The sequence below is a fragment of the Callithrix jacchus genome, chromosome 3, assembly GCF_049354715.1.
Source record: "Callithrix jacchus isolate 240 chromosome 3, calJac240_pri, whole genome shotgun sequence".
Taxonomy (NCBI): domain Eukaryota; kingdom Metazoa; phylum Chordata; class Mammalia; order Primates; family Cebidae; genus Callithrix; species Callithrix jacchus.
Genome location: NC_133504.1, coordinates 87,538,751 through 87,562,911, shown reverse-complemented (window position 1 = coordinate 87,562,911; position 24,161 = coordinate 87,538,751). Strand labels below are relative to the sequence as shown.

Below are 24,161 nucleotides of genomic sequence, written 5' to 3'. Positions count from 1 at the left end.
TCGCCATGTTGGCCAGGCTGGCCTTGAGCTTCTGACTTCAAGCAAGCTGCCTGACTTGGCCTCCCAGGGCTGGGATTAAAGGCCTGAGCCACCATGCCCAGCCTCTAGCAACTAATTTTAACAAGTTTTACTAGACTAGTTTACAGGTTCACTGAAAGAAAGGCTACCCGAGAGGATGTGTTTATTAGCTTTTGCCCTCATATCTCAATTCTGTCTTCATTACAGCTCTATGCTTAGTTTCTCTAACTATGAAATAAATACAGCCATAACTGTCCCTGGAGGAACTATGTCAAAAGATTTTAAGGAGACAGGCATCATTTAAAGGCAGTATTATTTTTAAATATCAGTATTACATTTCTTGCAAAGAGCTGCTGAAAGTTAGTTTTTGGTTTTTTGCTCTTTTAATGAGTTTATTCTGTCAATGGGGAAAATATCAACTTTAAAACCTAAATATATGCCACAAAATTGTGGGACAAATTTTGAGTTGAAGATGGCAGTCCAAACTCACGTTTAGCTTTGTACACACATATAATAATTATAAGTGTGTATGCATGCATGGATTAATACACATACATGTTTCTCCACTGTGCTACAAAGAGTGACATCCCAGTAGCAACAAGCACCTCTAGTGCCCAGATCTTGGTTTCTTGTATCATTCTCCAACAAAAGGAACCAGGGCTCTTTGGAGCAGGGGTCAATTCTAGGGCTGAGGCAGGGAATATACAAGATGAACCTGGAGAATCTTGTAGTGCCAGAAAGGAAGGAAGTGCTCAATATTCAAAAGGATAGGCACATCAAAGGAACATAGGCACCAAGCATGACAGGATTCCTAATAACCAAGCTGGACAACGTAAGCAACAAAATAAATACTGTGTTACCCAAAATATAAAATATACATGAGTCCATACTGATGTAAACAGTGGGAGGGAGAGACAAATTTTCTATACAGAAAAATTCCAAGTACTATCTATGGATATTCCCATTTCTAGAAGGTTGAATGTAATCTTCACCACCCACCACCTCCCATGACTGGACTTAGTGACTGTTTTCCAAAGAACCAAAGTTGGAAAGGGAAAATAAACAGTAATTTTCAGCAGCGAAAACCAACAGACACTACCTTACCAAGTGCCCAAAGTTAATATACCATCAAGCTGATAGCATATAACTCCTGACATGATGCAGTGAGAAGGACCTTCACCTCTGATATTCTTCCTAAAAATCCATAACCCCATTCTAATATTGAGGAAAACATCAGACAACCCAAATTGAGTTACATTCTATAAAACACCTGACCAGTACTCCTCAAAACTGTCAAGGTCATAAAAAACAAAGACAGACTGTGGAACTATCACGACCAGGGGCTGATTAGGCATGATGACTAATTCAGTGTGGTATCCTAGACTGGATCCTGGAAAAGGAAAATGACAATAAAAAAACTAGTGCAATCTGAAAAATAAAATCAAGTTCCATTAACAGTAATTACCAATGTTAGTTTCTTAGCTTCTGACAAATGCTTCATGGTTAAATAAAAGGTTAACACTGGGAGAACTGAGTGAGTGGTACACAGAAGCTCTTCATGTATCTCTGCAACTTTTCTGTAAGTCTAAAATTATTCCAAGTTTTTTTTTATCTGAATATAAAAAACCACTTCTACTGATTTTTGTATAATTTGTGATCATGAATTAATTATATTTTACAAAGATACTGAGTTTTTCCTTTTGAGAAAGCCAATGCTGCTAAGAAAATCCATGAATTCATTATAAGTTTAAACTTACCTGGAGAAGTATTTCAGTAATAAATATTGATAAATCATTAAGTTGTTTTTAAGACAGAGTGTCGCTCTGTTGCCCAGGCTGGAGTGCAGTGGCACAATCTTGGCACACTGCAACCTCTGCTTCCTGGGTTCAAGTGATTCTCCTGCCTCAGCCTCCCAAGTAGTTGTGACTACAGGCATGTGCCACCACGCCTGGCAAATTTTTGTATTTTTAGTAGACAGCATTTTGCCATGTTGGCCAGCTGGTCTCAAACTGCTGACCTCAAGTAATCCACCCGCCTCAGCCTCCCAAACTGCTGGGATTACAGCGCGAGCCACTGCACCCAGCCTATAAGCATTAAGTGTTAATAATGGCTTACAAAACTGTACCTTTTATAAAGGTTTGAAATAAAGTATCAATTGAGAGTTCCAAACATTTAAATGGAATCCCAGTTTGTTTGCTCAATTAGCCACAAGGCATACATGTGCCTTGTCTCAATAGAGCAGACCAATTCAAGTTGGATGATATTAGGTTCCTGGCAATGACACATCTCCAAAGTGAGGAACATGGCCCTTTCTCCAGAAAATATTTTTTCTTCTGCCCTGTTCTACCTGTAATGACTTACAAAGAACCACCTCTCCCTATGCTGTCCTTCTCTGACTTTGAAACTCAGTTCATCTTAATACCTTTGGCCATGGGTTACCCAAAGGCTACACATGGCTTGAGGGCCTGCACCAGGGAAAGGTTAACAACAGCAGTAAGCAAAGACCAGTCTAGGAACAAAACTCAACATTCCAAGAGATTGAAAAGTTTTCAACATTCATAGATGTCTTCAGAAGCTGCTGAAGTTTTCTGGGATTTGCTCTAAACATATGGTAATAATTTTCAATGTAAATAAGAGATCTGTAAAAGGCAGTCATTTCTGTCTTGCCTTTTCCATCCCTTTGGCTCCAGTTAAAGGATTTTTAAAAAGCAGTGTCAAGCACAAATTAGAGTAAGACCACAGTTAGTAAAAGGTTACAGTCTTTAAAAAATCTACTATAAGGAATAAATGCTGGGAAATAAACAGCAAATAGTGCCTTGATGAATTATGTTAAATATCTTTTCATTTATCTCATCAAGTCCATCTTTACTCCAATTTGGCAAAGGTTATAGCAAAATAGGACATTTATCATGTGAGTAGCTCATAAAATGGGAGTGGCTATACTTCTGAATTGCATTCACATCACCTTCAAGGCATATGATATTTAAATATCCTGGGTTTGCTCTCTACGAGGTTATCAGCAGATGGTTCCAATTTTACAACTGGAAAAATGAAAACCTTGTCCTTGTAAGTAGTCCTAATAGAAATGTGACTTACTCTATGCTCAACGGGCTACAGAGAAACAACAAATATTATGTTGTATTTTAATTACGTATGTGTAATTAAGAGAGAAAAAAAATTTTTTTAAGTCCGTTCCTTCTAGGCTTAAACGTGTATTTAAAATTTTGTAGTAAACAAATACTTGTAAGTGATGATTTTCCCATATTTCCAAATAAGATAATGTTGAACAGACCTTATAATGAATTTTATATTTGATCTTTTTTTGGTAAATATAGGTGTGAAAACTAAGTTATATATTCTTCTTTCCAAAAATTCTCCCCTTAATGAGCACTTGCTTTTGATACTGGTCAAGACATTTGGCATACTAAGGGGGCAGTGCCCAGGAAGATACCTCAGAAGACAAGCGTGCCCTCCCCTTATTATCTCCCTTTTTTTCTTTGAGGTTTTAAGATCAAGATATAAGTTATTTTAAGGTCTCAAAATAATCCTTTCACAAAAATAAGGCAGTTTTATGTTGTAAAAACATTAGTTATTTGTCAAAGGTTATGTTCTTCGGTCTTCTTCGGTCACCAGCTGTCAGCATCTCCTAAAGATCGGTTTTTTCTTCATAATGACACCTGCATGCGGCTCGCTGGCTGTCCAGATATGGTTTACAACCTAAATGTATAACACTGTCAAACAAGAGTTCCACTGCTGTTTCACAGGCTGCAAAATAAGAAAATGCGATTACTGTTGGGCAACTGCAAAGCACTGCTCTCTCTTCACCGATGTTACACATTATAGCACAGCAACAAGCACATCCCTAGTGAGCACTGAAATATATGCTCGATCAAAGTCACCAAACTCTCATAAGCCAGTAGCATATTTACATACACACATGTGTGTATCTACAGACTTCCAGTTTTAGTCTTGTTATCATGCACCTTATTTTTTGTTTGCATTCAACTGTTCAACCCCAATTTTTCTTTTTAAGACAGGGTCTCACTTTGACACCCAGACTGGAATGTCACGGTGCAGTCACAGCTTACTGCAGTCTCAACATCCTGGGCTAAAGTGATCCTTCCACCTCAGCCTCCTGAGTAGCTGGCACTATCATGGCCAGCTAATTTTTAATTTAAATTTAATTTTTAATTTTAAACAGACACATCACCACACCCAGCTAATTTTTTTATTTTTTATTTTTAGTAGAGATGAGGTCTCACTATGTCACCCAGGCTGGTCTCAAACTCCTGGGCTCAAGCAATCCCTACCTTGTCTTCCCAAAGTGCTGGGATTACAGGCATGGGCCACCATGCCTGGCCCAATTGTTGAAACTAGAAAAATATGTCTTTTAAAATAGCACTGATTAATCAGTGTTAACTTTCTTTTTATTTGAAAACTATAATCACTAATAGAGATGTCTGATAATATTCTTAAATTTGCATTTTTTGTTGTTGTTGAGACAGAGTCTCACTCTGTTGCCAGGTGCCAGGCGGGAGGGAGTGCAATGGCGCGATCTTGGCTCACTGCAACCTCCGTCTCCTGGGTTCAAGCAATTCTCCTGCCTCAGTCTCCTGAGTAGCTAGGACTACTGGTGTGCGCCACCACACCCAGCTAATTTTTGTATTTAGTAGAGATGGGGTTTCACTATGTTGGCCAGGATGGTCTCAATCTCTTGACCTCATGATCCGCCTGCCTCAGCCTCCCAAAGTGCAGGAATTACAGGCACGAGCCAGTGTGCCCAGCCTTTAAATTTGCATTTTGAGAAAAGATGTTTCATGAGTAGAAGAAACAAAGTTTAAAAATTGAAACCTCAAAACATTTCATATGGCCAATGACTTCTGAGGACTGATCATATATCAGTTAAGAGGCGTAAAGTAAATGGAACCCAGTCTCTTTGACCAATGTCCAAATTTGACTTGGGGGCACGGGAGCATAGAAATAAAAAGTATTTTTCCCTAGTCAGGTTTATTTTATCTATTTATTTTTTGAGACAAGGTCTCACTCTGTTGCCCAGGCTGAAGTGCAGTGGCATGATCTTTGTTCACTGCAACCTCTGCCTCCTGCGTTCAAGCGATTCTTCCACCTCAGCCTCCTGAATAGCCAGGACTACAGGCACTTACCACCACGTCCAACTAATTTTTCTATTTTTTTTTGTTAGAGATGGGGTTTCACCATGTTGGCCAGGCTGCTTTCAAACTCCTAGGCTCAAGTGATCCACCAGCCTCAGCCTCCCAAAGTGCTGGGATTACAGGCATGAGCTACTGCACCCGGCCCCAGTCAGGTTTTTAAATTTTTTAAAGAATATAAAAAGGTAATTTATTTACTTTTTTTATTCTAAGAAACCTGAAACATCCAGGTGAGATTATCTTAATGTGTTACACTTACAGAGCTATAGCACAGAGTGGCTTTTAGTTATCCAAAAACTTACCATTTCAAATACATATGTTAAGGAAGAAACTTTTCATTGCAAAATCTTAACATTTTCAAAGTTCTCCAAAAGACTGCCATTAAGAAACAACCAACCACAGAAGTGCAGAGGCTATGACTATTAAATAGGAGGTTACAAGATAATTGGTTTCACATTCTCCTTAAATCAGAAACAAGAAATTCTATGCTTCAGAAGTTTATAGCCGGTTTCCCTTAGCCAAAAGCTGCAAAGGGATATGGAGGCTGTAAATTCAAGATTACCTGCAGTAGAGATTTCTTCCTTGACATGAATTATTGGGATATTAGAATCAGGGTTACAATGTAAGACTATTTGGAGAATATTGTGAAATAGACAGAACACAGATTTGAAAGTCAGATACGCTAAATGCTCATAAGTTACTGTATTCTGAACCTTTGTTTCCTTCCTTGAAAAATAGGGATAACACCACCTACCTCATTAGGTTTTTGTTGGCATCAAATGAAAACGTGAATAAAGTATCTAGCACAGTACCTTATGATAAGTGCTTAAAACGTTATTTTCTTTTCCCACCTTGCCTCTTCTGATTGCAGTGTATGGTATGTTCTTCAGCTTGACAGTAGAGAGAAATCTTGTAACTACTAGTATTCGAATGGTGAATTACTTGTATTTCCACAAATATTTCATTTCATCCTTATGACAACACTATGAAGTGAGTATTATCATTCTCCTCATTTTAAAAATGACACCAAAGGGCCCTTTCCCTTTGCTAGTTTGGCTTTGTATCACTTCAACATAATATATCATGGCAGGGAGTATAACTATATGCTGAGTCCCGTGAGTCCTTTTAGTGAATCACTGAACCTGGGGGTCATCTGGGGACCTTCCCAACAGAAGGGAGTGTTAAGATAAGTCTTCCGGAAATTCCTACTCCAAATCCAGTGTGCTAAACTCTTTCACTGGTGGTATGGTCTGAATGCTTATGTCTCTCCAGAATTCATGTTGAAATCCTCACCTCCAAAGTGAGGAAATAGAAGGTGAGGCCTTTGGAGGTGTTTAAGGTCAAAAGGATGGAGAATACGATTAGTGCTCTTATAACAGAGGCCCCAGAGAGCTATCTAGTCCTCTCCACTAAGTGATGACACAGTTGGAAGGCATCTTCTACGAACTAGAATATGAGTCCTCATCCTATACCAAATCTGCTAGTGCCTTGATCGTGGACTTCCCAGCCTCCAGAACTGTACAAAATAACTTTCTGTTGTCTTCTAGAAGCTGCACAGTCTATGGTAGCAGGCCGGATGGACCAAGAGAACTGGAATCAGAGTTTCAAACTTTAGCTACTTCAGGTTCTTACATGATGACTGGACATATATTTCAGGGCACAAGGTAGATGAATTCTTCTCTCTCTTGGCCTTAGACACCCCGCCCCCACCAAGGTTTCCTAACGCTTTTTGCTTCTGTGACTATAAATCATTTTAAGGTACAAAATCATCAGCTCCTCACCCCAGAAAATTGAAGTCCGTGTCACAATAGATAATATATGTGAAAATTTTCTATTGGCAAATCCTATACTAAAACATAAAGCATTTGATAAAACTTTAAAAAGTATACTCATCCCAAGTGGCCAGATCCTTACCCTGAACATGCTGAGTTAGTCCTAGTGTTTTCTGTACATCTCGACAGATCTTGGAGAGGCAATACTGGAACTCCTCGTCGCAGTCATTCTTGCTTTTGCCACAGGTCTCATAGCACCTATCGTGTTGGTTGCAGCATTTTGTCAGGGAAGGGATACCAATATTAAGCTGAAATTGGCAGTTGGATGGATTACTGTCAATGAAATGCTAAACTCCTCTGCTGACGCACCGCATTCAAATAGACTAAATGGATACAAATGACAATGACTGCCGTATAGATAGTTCCAAACTCCGTTTCTGCCTATAAATATTTTCTGTGTTATAAATCTCCACATTACACTTACCCATACCCATCCGTGTTACTCTCTCAGCCATGCCTCACTGCTCCCTATTCTGCAGCATTAGAACACTCAGTTACATGTCAGTAACTAACACAACTTCCATTTGTCCAAAACACAAAATGTAGTTTTAAAAACAGAAAGATAAGGCTAAGTCTATTAAAGAGTCCCCAAGGGCTAAGCAAGTATGATTTTTGGATATTCAAAGTGTTTTGTGGCCTCTTCTTTCAAATAAAATGTACTTTATGTGAAATATCACAGAAAACTTTCCTATAACTCAAATTGTTTTTTTTTAAATCTTTAAATACTTCTCCATTCCCCAAAGATACTATTATTCTGAATCTATAATTTCAATTATTTTAAATAACTTTATACATAAAATCCTTGTGTCTAGGAATCATTCTCATAAACATTTTTTTCCCATAATTCTTGGCTTAGATCAATCTTTCCTACAACAACCACACAGCTATCCCACTTAACCTTGTTTTAATGTAGAAAACGTGCTTTATCTATACTTTTCTCTCTAAGTAGTATTACTTCTGTACTCCAAACTTTTCAACTATGTATGTGATATTAGGAAATATCATTAAAATAGTATTAACATCTACAAGATTCAAAAATAAAACAATTTACTTCATTTACTTTTGTTAGAAGTTTTGCCAGAAAGAATCTAATAAACCTGATCACTATTACACCCAGCTATATTATTTCTGTATCTGAGAACATGGTGATAGTCTTATATCTCCCAAAAGTATTACATGATTTACAAGTCACAAAATTTATCAAAAAAAAGACAATATTTACATGAACACCAAACAGTGGAGAGCCACATCCATTCGGTGGGGAGGGTTTATAACCATAACGTGGGAAAGGCTTAGATCCTATAAAATATAAATGATATCATAATTAATTTTCAAACATGATAAAAATAAAATACATACTCAAAAACGTCCACAATATGCTAGACTAGCCTTAGAAATATTTAGTATTTATTTGGATGCTAACGTAAGTATATATGTCTTTATTCTGATGAGCATTAAGAATGCTAATTTGACTATTTTTATTTCTCCTGTGGTGAGGAATATATACAATGTCCACATATATACACATACACATATATAGCAGTTCATAAAATGTAATTATTTGTAAACCTATGCCATACAAAACATACAAAAGCTTATCCCGGACTTCTGGAGATTTCAGAGGTCACTTGCCAGATGGGGTCCATATGTATGAAAGATAAATCCACCCTGTTTTCCTGTATATTCCAACACTTTGTATTTTTAGAGCTAAGACCGTGTCTTCCCAACCTCCCACAAATGCTTCACTGCATACAAACCTCAATAACCATTAACTAACCAGTTTACCCAGCCAAAGCCTAAGGCTAAGGAAGACAAGGTCATCTGATGATCATTTAATAACCTTAGTACTACAAGACATTACAGGACCATACATTCTGCCTGATGCCCTCCCACCCAGTCAACCATTCCATAAATATACTCCTTTTATATCTAAGGAAAAGGTTAGGAGGGATACCTGGTGAACTATGGAACTTCTGGAATATCATAGTTTTAATGAAGTACTTCTAATGAACAGAAGACTTGGAAGGCTAATGCTCCCCAGTAGCATCAAGGGTTCAGTAACAAGGAAAAAGATGACATAATCATAGCAATCTTAAATTTTGAAGGATACTTCAGAAACATCTCACCTCATTTAATACAGGCTTACCTCAGAGATATTGCAGGCTCAGTTCCAGACTGTCACAATAAAGCCAATATAACAATAAAGTGAGTCACACAAGTTTTTTGGTTTTTTAGTGCATATGAGTTTTGTTGGCTGGGTGAGGTGGCTCACGCCTGTAATCCCAGAACTTTGGGAAGCTGAGGTGAGTGGACCATGAGGTCAGGAGTTCGAGACCAGCCTGGCCAATATGGTGAAACCTATCTCTACCAAAAATACAAAAATTAGCTGGGCGTGGTAGCAGGCGCCTGTAATCCCAGCTACTCAGGAGACTGAGGCAGGAGAACTGCTTGAACCTGGGAGGTGGAGGTTTCAGTGTGTCAAGATCATGCCACTGCACTCCAGACTGGGCGACAGAGTGAGGCTCTGACTCAACAACAACAAAAAAAAAAAAAAAAAAAGAAAGAAAGTTTTGTTTACACTATACTGTAGTCTATTAAGTGCTCAATAGCATTGTCTAAAAAATCAATGTACAGACCTTAATTTAAAAATACTTTATTGCTAAAAAATGCTGACACAGAGATACTAAGTGAGCACATGCTGTGGGAAATATGGCACCAATAGACTTGCTTAATGCAGGGTCACCGCAAACCTTCAATTTGTTTAAAAAATAACCACAATTATCTATGAAGTGCATTAAAGCAAAGCACATTAAAATAAGTATGCTTGTGTAAAAATCAGTTCAACCTACCAGCCACCTACTGTCTTTTTGAATATTTCTCACAATCCTCCTGTATCAAGAAATAACCTATTCCATGGTTAAATGACATCAACCAAGACCTTCTGCCTTCTGGTAAGTTCTACCCATAAACAATCTTCTGCCCCTTGGGGAAACAGAAAAATAAGCCAACTCCCTATTTTACACAATAATCCTTTCAAATATTTGGGGCTGCAATTTATCTTTCTTTCTTTTTTGGTTTTTTTTTTTTTTTTTGAGACAGAATTTCACTCGTTACCCAAGCTGGAGTGCAATGGCACGATCTCGGCTCACTGCAACCTCCGCCTCCTGGGTTCAGGCAATTCTCCTGCCTCAGCCTCCTGAGTAGCTGGGATTACAGGCACACGCCACCATGCCCAGCTAATTTTTGTATTTTTAGAAGAGACAGGGTTTCACCATGTTGACCAGGATGGTCTCGATCTCTTGACCTCGTGATCCACCCGCCTCGGCCTCCCAAAGTGCTGGGATTACAGGCTTGAGCCACCACGCCTGGCCAATTTATCTTTCTTTCTAAAATGAGATATTCCCAGGTATTTTACCCTAAAACATGGCAGTTTCCAAATACAACCCCACGGTTGGATATGTAGGATTGACACAAAGTATTCTACCAACTTTCATTTAACTAACATTTATTGGTAGGAGAATTAAAAAAAGACAAGGTTACCCTCCAAAAGTAAATTGAGGGTAAAAAAAGCAATCCTTTCAGTAATTAACCATCAAAATAAGTAACCCCTCAAAGTAATGATTGAAAATGGTTTCAGGCCAGCGTGGTGGCTCATGCCTGTAATCCCAACACTTTGGGAGGTTGAGGCGGTAAAACTGCCCGAGCCCAGGATTTCAAGACCAACCTGGGCAACATGATGAGACCCTGTCTTCATTTAAAAAAAAAAAAAAAAAAAAAAAAAAAAAACTAAAAACAATTAAAAAAAGAAAGAGGAAAATAAATGGTTTCAGTGAGTTGCTCAGAAGTTCCATGATCAACTGAGGTCACCACATATAGCCTCAGTTGAGTAGTACAATCTCATGAAGATATAAAGCTACAGTCTGGTAGGGTGTGGTGGCTCATGCCTGTAGTCCCAGCACTTTGGGTGGCTGAGGTGGGCAGATCACCTGAGGTTGGAAGTTCAAGACCAGCCTGACCAACATGGAGAAACACCATCTCTACTAAAAATACAAAGTTAGCCAGGTGTGATGGTGCATGCCTGTAATTCCAGCTACTCAGGAAGCTTAGGCAGGAGAATCACTTGAACCCGGGAGGTGGAGGCTGCAGTGAGCCCAGATCATGCCATTGCACTACAGCCTGGACAACAAAAGCGAAACTGTGTCTCAAAAAAAAAAAAAAAAAAACCGTTAAAAAGGTACAGCCTGCTCTACCAATGCTAAAGGAACAATGTATACAAAAAGGAATGGTTAAGGTGAGTCTAGAAAGGGGAAGGCCAATGACAGCACTTGGTCTTGTTTCTCCAGCCATGTCCAAGAGGAAAGATTGTTTCTCAACCCTTGCAAGATGACGGTAGATGGCTCAGACTATCACAGACTAGTCACCACGATCCTTCAATTCTTATCTCCTTTAGTCCTTCATTCCTTTTTTTTTTTCGATGGAGTCTCGCTTTGTTTCCCGGACTAGAGTGCAGTGGCCTGATTCTGGTTCACCACAACCTCCGCCTCCTGGGTTCAAGCCTGTTTCAGCCTCCCAAGTAGCTGGAATTACAGGTGTGTGTCACCACTCCTGGCCAATTTTTGCATTTTTAGAAGAGGCGGGGTTTCACCATGTTGGCTGAGCTGGTCTCGAACTCCTGACCTCCTGATCCACCCGCCTTGGCCTCCCAAAGTGCTGGGATTATAGGTATGAGCCACTGCGCCTGGCCCAGTCTTTCATTCATAAGAAAACAGTTTATGACTTGGCATCCTACTTACAAGGGCCTACAGAGGAAGGACATACCATAAACACTTGGATGTTCAGTGGGCATCTCAAGCTGTCCCTCCTGACATTTACCTCAAACTTGCTCCATCCACAGTTCCCTGTTTTCAGTTAATGGTGACTCTGTCCTTCCAGATGCTCAGAGCAAAATGCCAGCCATTTTTGTTTATGTTCTTACATTCTTATACCTCACATTCAGTCCAACAGTGTATCCTATTGACTCAACCTTCAAAATATTCAGAATCTAATCACTTCTTACCACTTCCACTACTTCCATCCTGCTCCAAGCCACAATGGATTATTGCTATAAACTCCTAACTAGTTGCCCTACTTTGGTTCCCCTGCCCCACACTAACCCCCATAATCCAATCTCAACACTGAGCATGAGTGATCTTATTAAAATACGTTAGAGCAAGTCTTTCTTCTGCTCACACCTCTCCAATGGCTTTTTATTTTATTCAGAACAAAAGCCAAAGTCTATACAGCCTATAAAACCCTGTATAACCTGGTCCTCCCATGATTTCTCTGACCTCATCCTCTTCCTATTCTCTCTCTTCCTTTCTTCCTCAACCCATTCCTCTTTGCTGTTACACAGACATTGCAGGTCTGCTCCTACCCCAGGGCCTTCAAACCTGCTCTTGCTGTATATGGATGCTCTTTCTCCTGATAATACATAGTTTCTGTTTTACTGCTATGGTTTGAATGTTTGTGTCACTCCAAAACTCATGCTGAAACCTAATCACCAATGTGATGGTATCAGGAGGTGGGACTGTTAGAGGTGATTAGGTTATATGGACATATCCCTCATGAATGGAATTTGTGCCCTATAAAAATGGCCCTAAAGAGCTGCCCTTTCCCATCTACCACCATGTGAGGACACAGCTAGAAGGTGCCATCTATGTACAAGGAAGTGGACCCACACCAGATACTGAATATGCCAAATGCTCCATCTTGGACTTCACAGCCTCCAGAACTGAGGAATAAATTTCCATTGTTTATAAGCCATAAGGCATTTTGTTATAGCAGCCTGAACAGACCAAGACATTCATCTTCTCAGCAAGTCTTCCCTGACCATACTATTTGTAGCACATACCGACCTTCTAACATACTATATCACTCATCTACTTATTATGTCTCCCCATACTAAAATGTAAACTCATTGAGAGCAGACATTTTTGTGTTTTGAATTCCCAGTGCCTAGAACAGGGCCTGGAATAAGTATGTAATGAATTTTTGCAATAAGTATATGATGAATTAATGAAGAGAAGACTTGGAAGGCCAATTTCCATGGCGGATAGAATATTCATTATAAATGGAGATTACCCATTGAGAAATCCTGCTGTTTACCCTTCAGTCTCTTTTGAGTTTGGTGAGCATTCATCAACCTCCAAAGACTGATCACTTCTAGTTTGTCATGTCTCTTTAAAATATGGCACCTAAAACTAAATACCATCGGGTAAGATGGGCTTAACCTTTTGAGCTGGATAAAGTACTTGTATTAATGCAGCCTAACATAGTATATGTTTCAGTTGTGCCTCACTGCAAACATACATCAGACAGTAGTAAAAAAAAAATCATCAGTTCTAAAATGGTCTTTTTAGTATCTACTGCTAGAGGCTTAGCACTTCCTCAATTTAAGTTTGAGCCTAAACATAAGATTGTATATAATAAGATTCAGTTTACTTTCAGTTCACCATTCTCAACTGTTCAGCAGTTTCTAAATCTAGAGCTATTCTTCCAGTGTTACCTGATCCCAGACATTCACAAACTTAAGATGTAGGTATTAATCAGGACAGAGGTACACTACAGACGAGTCCTCTCTCTAAGCAGCCAGGAAGTCATCAAATCATATCCAGTTTTTCTCACAGGAATATCATGAGAAGCCATATATTTATCTATGATTTTATTTGCCCTAACACACTAGAAACGTCTTCACAGAAAAGGAGAGAGGCTGGATCAGCATTTAATTCTTGGGGAGCCTATTCTAGTTCCTCAAGTTTCATCATGAATCTCTCTTTTGTCAGGGTTTTAACAATCAACTGTTTAAAATGTTTAGAAACTTATTTAGAAATACACATTAAATAATGGGTCAAGGTGTTAATCTGAAAAAAGTACAATATATCAGAGAATGTTCAAGAAGTCTGGAAACAGGAATAGGGTATTTACAATATATATTGTTCAGGTTAATAACTGGACTGTTTTAAATTTAGAAGTATATCACCGATAGGAGGTGTCTAGGCCAGGCGCAGTGGCTCATGCTTGTAATCTCAGTGGCTTGGGAAGCCAAGGTGGGCAGATGACAAGGTCAGGAGTCCAAGACCAGCCTGGCCAACATGGTGAAACCCTGTCTCTACTAAAAATACAAAAAATTAGCTGGGTGTGGTGGCAGGCACCTGTTGTAATTCCAGCTACTCAGGAGGCTGAGGCAGGAGAATCGCTTGAACCCGGGAGGCGGAGGTTGCAGTGAGCTGAGACCACGCCACTGCACTCCGGCCTGGGCAACAGAGTGAGACTCTGTCTTAAAAAAAAAAAAAAAAAGACTTTGGGAGGCCGAGGCGGGTGGATCACGAGGTCAAGAGATCCGAGACCATCCTGGTCGAAATGGTGAAACCCCGTCTCTACTAAAGATACAAAAAAATTAGCTGGGCATGGTGGCGCTTGCCTGTAATCCCAGCTACTCAGGAGGCTAAGGCAGGAGAATTGCCTGAACCCAGGAGGCGGAGGTTGCGGTGAGCCGAGATTGTGCCATTGCACTCCAGCCTGAATAACAAGAGCGAAACTCCGTCTCAAAAAAAAAAAAAAAAAAAAGTGTCTAGTGGTTGATGAAAAACCTATTGAGTGTGTCATTTGAAAATATAATGTTTATCCTATGTTTCCAACTTTTTAGATACCTTGTACATTCCCCCTCCCTCCCATCTGCCAGTCTACAGATTTCTGGAACCTTACCCTTTTACATGAGGAGCAAAGATTACCACCCTCAGACAACTGATATGGCCCTAGGGCTTTAAAGGCATGCGTCTCAATTGCCTTTTTTTTTTTTAATCAGAAAAGTATTTCTCTCAATGTACATACAATAGCAGTACTTCTATTTTCCTTCCCTTTGTATTTTAGCAAAATCCATAGACTTATTTCAAATCTATAAAAACATTCCTAACGCTCTGATGTGTGTAATGATAGTGATACATATGTGTATGCATGTATGTACATATATAGGCATTTTCTCATAAGAAATAATTACCTTTGAATGGGAGAATGATCAGATACAAATGAAGTGAGAAGAACTAAAAATATGTCCACCATAGGAGAATAAAGAGGAACAGAGATTGTATCAAGGTCAATTGGCAAAAATGAGAATGGGGGTATGAGGAAGTAGGAGGCTGCTGTGTCAAACAGAGCTAGTGTTTGTAATTGTCCTAAGGAGAAAAGTTAATAAAAATCAAGTAATAAAACTCAACACCTACTGTACATGAAAAATTGGATAACACCATGAAATAAATGCTGGTAAAAAGTGGCTCCCCAGTGTAAATGGCAAAGGGGCATATGTGTTTGGTTTTTTAGTTTCTTTTGAAGTAAACTCCTAATGTCATTTTCTCAGAGAGGCCTTCCTTTCCTACCCCATCTAAAATAGCACCCCCTGTCTTTCTAGCATTTACTGACCAAATTAATATTAACATTAGTCAGTTTCTATGGAGAAAGGAACTTAATCTTGCTCACTTAGAAGATATTTAGCACACAGTGGGTACCCAAGAAATTATCAGATTAAAGAAATGGGAAAGCATTCTTTGATGAAATTAATTCTTTATTTGCAGCAAAGACTGAAAACTTGGAAGTAACTAGTTTCCTGAGAAATTCTGAAGTATTTTGAAGTTCTAAATTCACCTTTAAATTAAAATAGTTATTTCTGAACCAGGGAAGTTATATAGACAGTTCTTTTTTTTTTTTTTTTGAGACAGAGTTTCACTCTCGTTGCCTAGGCTGGAGTGTAGTGGTGCGATCTCAGCTCACTGTAACCTCCACCTCTCAGGTTCAGGCAATTCTCTTGCCTCAGCCTCCCAAGTAGTTGGAATTACAGGCACCTGTCACCACACCAGCTAATTTTTTGTATTTTTAGTAGAGGCGGGGTTTCACCATGTTGGCTAGGCTGGTCTTAAACTCTTGACCTCAGGTGATCCACCTGCCTCAGCCTCCCAAAGTGCTGTGATTACAAGCATGAGCCACCACACCCAGCCTATAGATAGTTCTTTATTAGAGATTAAGTTGATTCAGATACCAACATTACAAATGTATTAATATTTTAAATTTTGTTATAGTGTTATAAATGGCTAAGCATTTTAAAAATTAGCATTTCTACTGGTTCCAGATTTTACAAGTAAAGGAAAAACTCAATAATGGAAGAAACAAAATCAGAGTCACACCAAAACACCATGATGTGTTGGGGCCACTGTCCTCTAAAATTTGCAAGTGGATACAAACCAAAACCCCTGTGTATAATTGCATGGAAAGGACTATTCACCAATTTCAAGTTTTGACTTAACAAATAGCTCCTCAATTGTTTGTTTTATCATTTATACCAACTGCTGAAATCTAAAGATTTTCGTAGACTGGGACAAACTTGATTCTTTTCCATGTATTTTTTCTAAATTCGATGCAACTACTTCCAAGCAGACCAGCTGTTTTCACTGGAAAGAATATGAAGATGACAAGCACAAGAAGTTGTCTGCTGGGTCACACAAAGGTCTCACCACCAAGTTTTGTAAGATTCCAACCTGCACTCCCAAACACTTGGGACGTTTAAGTATTCATGATCATTAATCTCCATAGGGTCCTTATGCGACTTGATTTTTGTAGTCTGTTCACTTTCCTATTTTCCTCAAATCTCCAACATCCCCATTCCCAATTTCTAGAAAAGTAGGCAATCAGGAGAACCTGAACATCCACACACTTAAATGCATCAGCCATCAGTTATCATATCCTCTACCCCTGCTCCTATTAACAGGGCTATGCTAAATGTTCTTGGCCAAACTCTCCATGTATATGCTAGAAACCATCCCCTCTCACTTACCCAAGGCTATGACTCCAACAATTCCCTCCCTCATCAGTATTTCTACTCTCCACTGAACCATTCTCGAAAGCATACAAATATGTTATTTTTCCTAATGCCTGAAAACTGTTCTTTCCCATTTCAGTTAATGGCAATCCTTCCAGTTATTCAGGCCAAAAGCTGTGGTATTATTTTTGACTTAACTCACACCCAACTTCCAAGCCATCAGCAAATCTTTGAGGTCCTTCCTTCAAAATATATCCAAAATCCAACTACTTCTCATTACCTTTATTGCTACCAACTTGAACAAAATCACCCTGTCTTTGGTCTGGACTCCTGCACGTGTCCCCCTGCTTTCATTCTAACTCCCCAACCCTCTTGACCCCTTTTGTTCTCAGCACAACAGCCAGAGGGATCCTGTGAAAACATGTATCACTGAATGAATTAAGGACTTATTCATAGTTCTAAAAACATTTACAAGCCAGTTTTGTGTTCTATTTTTCAAAGGAAATTGAAAAGTTTTCTTTCTTAAATCTTCCTTGCTGTCAGGGAGAAAAAAGTTTAAAAAAATAACAATCATCAAATGTATTTCCCTAAATACTTAACTCTGAAAAGAAGGCCTTTTTCCTACCCAAGAGTGGTGGCCAAAAGTAAGGGAGCATAGTCTCCATAATGCCTGTCCCTTAGATAAAGCAAGGACACGTGCCCTTTATTTGACCAAACTCTCCCTACCATTAACTCAGTCTCTCTTTTTTTTTTAAAGCTCCCTTGATCTGTTTCTTATAACTAAAAACACCCCTTAATCACCATGTTTCTTCAGATTTGGGATTGTTCTGTTTGGTTCTGATTTGGACACCTGAATTCCAAGATATAGGAAAGGCTGAATCATTGTTCCAGGGAGACTGTTCAAGTAATAGCAATTTTTAAATTGTATTTAATTTTTATTTATCTTTTATTTATTCTAGGCTCACTGCAACCTCTGCCTCTCCGGTTGAAGTTATTCTCCTGCCTCAGCCTTCTAAGCAGCTGGGACTACAGGTGCGACCACCATCCCAGCTAATTTCTGTGTTTTTAGTAGAGATGGGGTTTCATCATGTTGGCCAGGCTGGTCTCAAACTCCTGACCTCAAGTGATCCGCTCATCTCAGCCTCCCAGAGTGCTGGGATTAAAGGTGTGAGCCACCACACCTGGCCTAAAATTTTTTTTTTTCATTGAGATTGATTTACCTCTCAGTATGGTGACTTGGACTTGAAACCACATGTCCACTGAACAAAAAAATTTTCACTGACGCATATAATGTTTCTTAAATTCTCAAATTCCTTTGTGTTTTTTTGTGTCAGAGACCTTCCTCTAAACTCCAAATAGTACATTTTGAGAAGCCTATAGAAAATGAAAAAGACTAAAAAGAAAGACTAAGCCAGGTGTAGTGGGGGCATGCCTATAGTCCTAGCTACTTGGGAGGCTGAGGCAGGAGAATTGCTTGAGCCCAGGAGTTGGCGGTTGCAGTGAGCTATGATCACATCGTTGCACTCTAGCCTGGGCACAGAGGGAGACCCTGCCTCAAAAATATTAATAAAAAATAAATGAAAGAGATTAAAACAGTATTTTAACAAGACTAGTATTCATTCGACTTCAGGGATATTTTAAAAGTAAATAAACTCTAGAACTCTGGACTAATAAATTTATGAAGACGACTCCTTCCATGCCTTCCCTACCTCTGTAAATGGCAACTGTATCCTTCCTTTGGCTCAGGCCAAAACCTTCAGAGTCACCCTTGACTGGCCTTTCTCCTCAGGTTCATTGCATTTGCTAGTCCCTCTGCCTGGAATGCTTTTTCTCCAAATTACCACAGTGTCCCCCTTACCACTTGGAGATTCTCTCATCAGTGAGGCCCCTGCTGAACAACCCATTTAGATGAGTAAGTTGCCTCCAGCATGGTCCCTCATCTTCCCTGCTCAGACTCCAAACTTCCCTGATTTTACTTATTTACTAGTTAATTACTCATCTCTCCCTCACCAGAACGTCAAGCTCCACAGAGACTTTAGTCTGTTTTATTAACTACTGAATCTCAAATTAGAACATCTGACGCACAGTTGGGACTTAAACAATTGTATAATAAATGGAAGTGACTAAGTAAAACTAACATTTGCTTCAGGAAAGGCAATCACGTGATCCTTAAATTATGCACCCAGTCCTCCTAACAAGTTCCACAAGAACAAAAATATCTTTATAAAGCATACTGGTGGTAACGTTTAGGCACAAATTTTTTTTTTTTTTTTTTTGAGACGGCTCTTGTTACCCAGGCTGGAGTGTCATGGCGCAATCTCGGCTCACCGCAACCTCCGCCTCCTGGGTTCAGGCAATTCTCCTGCCTCAGCCTCCCGAGTAGCTGGGATTACAGGCACGCGCCACCACGCCCAGCTAATTTTTTGTATTTTTAGTAGAGACGGGGTTTCACCATGTTGACCTGGATGGTCTCAATCTCTTGACCTTGTGATCCACCCACCTCGGCCTCCCAAAGTGCTGGGATTACAGGCGTGAGCCACCGAGCCCGGCCCTAGGCACAAATTTAAGAAGCAATGAAACATGTCTCAGCACCTGTTCAGCGCTTTAAAGCATGCAAGATACAATTCATCCTTTACTTCTATTAACATAAAACAAGAAATTATCTTGAAAATTGCAGGGAGCAGGTGGCATCACAGCTTTACATAATATCAGTTCTTTTACATACAATCAGGTTCCAACAATGAAGTCACTGGATCCCCTATTATTTTCAGCTGCCAGCATTAATGAGACTCTAACCTTGTCTAATCTTATTGGAAACATGACCTCCCAAGTGCTCGCCTAACATTTTCAATTTCCAAACAAAAGTCCAATATTTTTCTGACCTATTAAAATATTTAAGCATTCAAAAATGTGCTACAAAAGAACCATCTCTGCCTGAAGTACTGAGTTGATTAGTACTCATACTGCCACCAAACAAGTTCTCAGATTCAAAGAGAAAGTTCAAAAAATATTAAAATAGTAAATGAAAATAACTATTAACGTTAACTAACAATGGGGGGGGTCACTGATATCTAAGGAAAGAAGAGTTACGGAACTCTTTCTCAACACTCGAGTACACCAAAAGTCTGTACAAAGGTCGCAAGTTATTTTCTGTGCTTTGCAGAAAAAAAACATCTAATATCAATTATCGAGAAAGTTAATACGGCATGGTTTTTAAATTCTCAGTTTCGCATGTTCATCCAATTTACAAAAGCAAAAATAGAGCTAAAATCAGTCTCTTCCACTCCATTCCCAAGATTCCTACGTCGGTAAGTTCTTGGGCAACTTGGTGCAGTTGGGAGAAAAAAGGTTAATTCAGAAACAATGAAAACGGAACGGACAGTACACTCAGGTGGCCTCTCACTTTCTAACAATAGCGGTGCGAATTTGTACCCTGCTTGCTCATCACCAGAACGGCAAGATTCTAGCAGTAGTTAAGTTTTTCCACAGCCGAAGGGCACCGTCAAGGTCCACCTTGCATCTGCCACTCACACCTCCATGACCTCCGTCACCCCAATCCCCCGAAAGCACAACCCCTCGCTGAGCCGGGGTAACCCCTCACCGTCACTGCATTTATACTGGCAGAGACCATCCTCGCCTCCCAAGAGGTCCAAGGCGGCGTTCAGGTACGTGTCTATCTTGTGAATGCCGTTACGGATGGTCTTCAGGGTGGCCCTCCAGTCGGTGGTCTGGGCCTGCTCCTGGCACCTGACAACAGCGGCCGTGAGGAGGAGCAGGATGAGCGCGGGGAGCGGGAGCAGGGCCATCCGCGCAGCGCGGGGTTCTACAGGTCCCGGAGCTGCGGCGGCAGGCGCGTCCCCACGGAACCCCCGGGACGCGCTAGGCAGCGGCGCGGGCCCGGGGCTTTGCAGCCGCCGGCTCCATATCCACGCCTCCTTCCCCGATGGTCAGCAGGGCCTCGCTGGCTTTACTGGACCCGCCTCTGAGAGACAGCGCCGTCGCAGAGACGCTTCCGCTCCCCATGGGCAGCGACCGTCCCCTGTGCGCCTGCGCCGGAGCGCGGCGGGGCGGGGCGAGGTGCTCAGAGGGTGGGGTGAGGCGGGGGCGGGGAGCCAGCTGTGGGAAGCGCGGAGCTGGGGAGGGGCGGGGCCTCCACGCCCACGAGATTTTTGCGGTGCCCTCACAAGGCCCTCAGTCCTGGTTCACTAGAGAAGTTTAAAAAATACCCAGGCCCGGGCCGCTTTTCTGGGAGCCTGATTACTTTGGTCCTAGGTAATAGGACCTAGTTAGGACCAGTGGGCGTCGGTATTTTTTGAAAGCTCTGCGGGCGATTGACCGTGAAGCTAGAGTGCAGAGCTAACCTCGGTGTCCTAACCTGACCAGTAGGGGTTTTCAGCACAGTAGTCCCGAGAGACAAACTTTTCTGGTTGTGGACCATATCGGAGAAAGTAACTCCTGTGTTCGCTTGCAGAGAGCGCTGCGAGAGGTCCAGCTGAGTACCGGCTGGAAGACGTGATTCCGCTGGCAACGTGGGCAGAGGCCGGATCTCAGCTCGAGGAGGGCTTTGCCTCCTCGCATCCTCTCCCGGTCCTCCAGACCTGCTGTGGTCGCGGTTGCGGCAGCCGGATCTGGGAGATGCCAACCCAGGCCTTGGCAATGCCTGACTCTAATCAGGACGAGCTAGATGCTAGTTTAGACTTTCTGGAAAAAGAAAATGGTCCAACGGTAAAAATCACAAAATTCTTCCCTGGTAAGGAAGAAACAGTAGTATAAACTTAAATATAGTAAAATAAATAAATAAACTCTTAATCAAGGAAATCATTGTTTTCCTACTCAAGGGATTTTGTAACTTGATAGTTCCAGTGACGTTTGTTTCTCTGTACCCACCCTTCTGCCCCAGCATTGCGCAGAAACCATAAATAACTATTGGGATAGTACTTTCTACCAGTTATAAATTCCTGGTTATCTTAAAATCACAGCAGTTTCCAAGAATTTTACAGTAAGATCCAGAGCAATGTTGAAAGTATTGGACAGGCCAGACATGTTGCCTCACTCACGCCTGTAATCCCAGCACTTTGGGAGACCCGAGGTGGGTGGATCACTTGAGGCCAGGAGTTCGAGACCAGCCTAACCAACATGATGAAACCCCGACTGTACTAAAAATACAAAAAATTAGCCAGACATGGTAGCAGGCACTTGTATCCCAGCTACTCAGGAGGCTGAGGCAGGAGAATCGATAGAACCCTGAAGGCAGAGGTTGCAGTGAGCTGAGACGCACCACTGCACTCCATCCTGGGCAACAGAGGGAGACTGAATCTCAAATAAATAAATAAATAAAAATAAAGTATTGAGCATAGGTGTGTCCTTTCTATAAGAATTACCAGTAAGTTCTAGATTTGCCCTTTTGTGTTTGTTACAAACTAAATGAGCTTATAATAAATGTTCAGTGCATAGTTCATAAAAATTTACTGAGTGCATACTGTGTGCCAGGCACTTCATGAATATGATCGATCACATTCAGAACACTGTTTTACAAGGATGCAGCCTTTGGGTAAGTTAGAAACATAGAAAGGCATTCCTCCCTACCAAAGGGGTAGCCCAACCCCAGGCTGGAGACGGCCTGGACTTCACTCAGCCCCTCAACCAGGAGTCTTGGGCAGTGATTAATTTCTACCACAATGGAGAATGGGGAAGAACGTTCCCTAGAAGGTATTATTATCTTCATCTTTTACAATGAAAGAGTTAAGGTGAGAAGTCGTGACAGTATCTAGTAGAAACAAAGGCCTCTTTCTGTCGTCACAAAATACCAATGATATTTTTATTTTTTAATTTTTAGACAACACATTTCAATGTATTTAAAAAAGGGAATTTAGAATCACTGTCTTAGCTTTCTAGAACATTGGCTTCTGAGCTCCAAAGTATGGAAGTCAGATTAGATTATCTCTGACTTCCATACTTTGGAATTCTTAAACCCAAATTCTTAAACCAGGCTTGGTTCTTACAAGCTTCTTCCAGAAAAACGCCCTAGTCCAGGGATAAGTCTCGAAAGAAAGAACAGAATGTAGTAAAATGACCTGGTTCCAGCCCTCAGTTACGACCCAAAGCCTCTCCTTTCCCCACTTTATTTATTTACTCCTTTGTGTTCTCTAATTTCTTACACCTTAACTACTACTGCTTTGAGGACTCAGAAGTAGTTTGTATGTCAGATCTCTCCTTAGGGATGAACTTCTCAAATGCCAGTTCTTCTGGCTGGTGGAGCTGTTCTCCTTCTCTCTCAAGCAAATCTTTTTCACTATCTTTCCCATGGGAATCACCACCATTTTTGTAGAAAACAAGACTCTTAAGTTCCATTTTCACATCCTTTTCACATTTAATCATTATATATTTGTTGTTCTGCTGCAGTAATTACAAATTTACTTTTTCCTCTTAATTGATGCTGTCAAATACCACGGATCTGAACTGACCACAGACTATCTATATAATTTGTAGGGCTCAGTGCAAAATAAAAATACAGAGCCACTTGCTCAAAAATTAAGAATTGCAAGGTGATAACAGCAGAGCGTTAAAGTAAGTGAAGAGCCCTTTTGACTGTGCAGCCTTGTGCCATTACACAGGATGCATGCCCTGATTCGCTATATCATATAACTTTTTTTATTGCATTTTAGATTTTGGGGTACATGTGAAGAACATGCAAGATAGTTGCATAGGTACACACATGGCAGTGTGTTTTGCTGCCTTCCTCCCCTTCACCCATATTTGGCATTTCTCCCCAGACTATCCCTCCCCAGCTCCGCCCCCCCCCGCTGTCCCTCCCCTATTCCCCCCAATAGACCCCAGTGTGTAGTATTCCCCTCCCTGTGTCCATGTGTTCTCATTTTTCATCACCCGCCTATGAGTGAGAATATGCGGTATTTCATTTTCTGTTCTTGTGTCAGTTTGCTGAGGATGATGTTCTCCAGATTCATCCATGTCCCTACAAAGGACACAAACTCATCATTTTTTATTGCTGCATAATATTCCATGGTGTACATGTGCCACATTTTCTCAGTCCAGTCTATCATCAATGGGCATTTGGGTTGGTTCCAGGTCTTTGCTATTGTGAACTGTGCTGCAATGAACATTCGTGTGTGTCCTTATAGTAGAACACTTTATAGTCCTTTGGATATATACCCAGTAATGGGATTGCTGGGTCAGATGGAATTTCTATTTCTAAGGCCTTGAGGAATCGCCACACTGTCTTCCACAATGGTTGAACTAATTTACACTCCCACCAACAGTGTAAAAGTGTTCCTATTTCTC

The 24,161-nt window shown here is 40.6% G+C and overlaps 1 protein-coding gene across 3 annotated transcripts; it reads right to left on the bottom strand.

Moving 5' to 3' along the window:
- Positions 1 to 316: 316 nt before the first annotated feature.
- PLA2G12A (phospholipase A2 group XIIA) lies at positions 317 to 20,804 on the bottom strand. 3 transcript variants are annotated; one of them, XM_035293149.3, is made up of 4 exons: positions 20,464 to 20,804; positions 8,241 to 8,317; positions 7,101 to 7,266; positions 317 to 3,783 (listed from the first exon to the last, which is right to left on the bottom strand). In XM_035293149.3, exons 1-4 carry the CDS (start codon positions 20,666 to 20,668, stop codon positions 3,665 to 3,667), a joined length of 567 nt encoding a protein of 188 aa, XP_035149040.2. In that variant the 5' UTR covers positions 20,669 to 20,804; the 3' UTR covers positions 317 to 3,664. The 3 variants fall into 3 exon arrangements, with proteins under 3 accessions (XP_035149040.2, XP_078222843.1, XP_078222842.1); XM_078366717.1 differs by lacking the exon at positions 317 to 3,783 and adding an exon at positions 5,197 to 6,776; XM_078366716.1 differs by lacking the exon at positions 317 to 3,783 and adding an exon at positions 5,197 to 6,076.
- Positions 20,805 to 24,161: the final 3,357 nt, after the last annotated feature.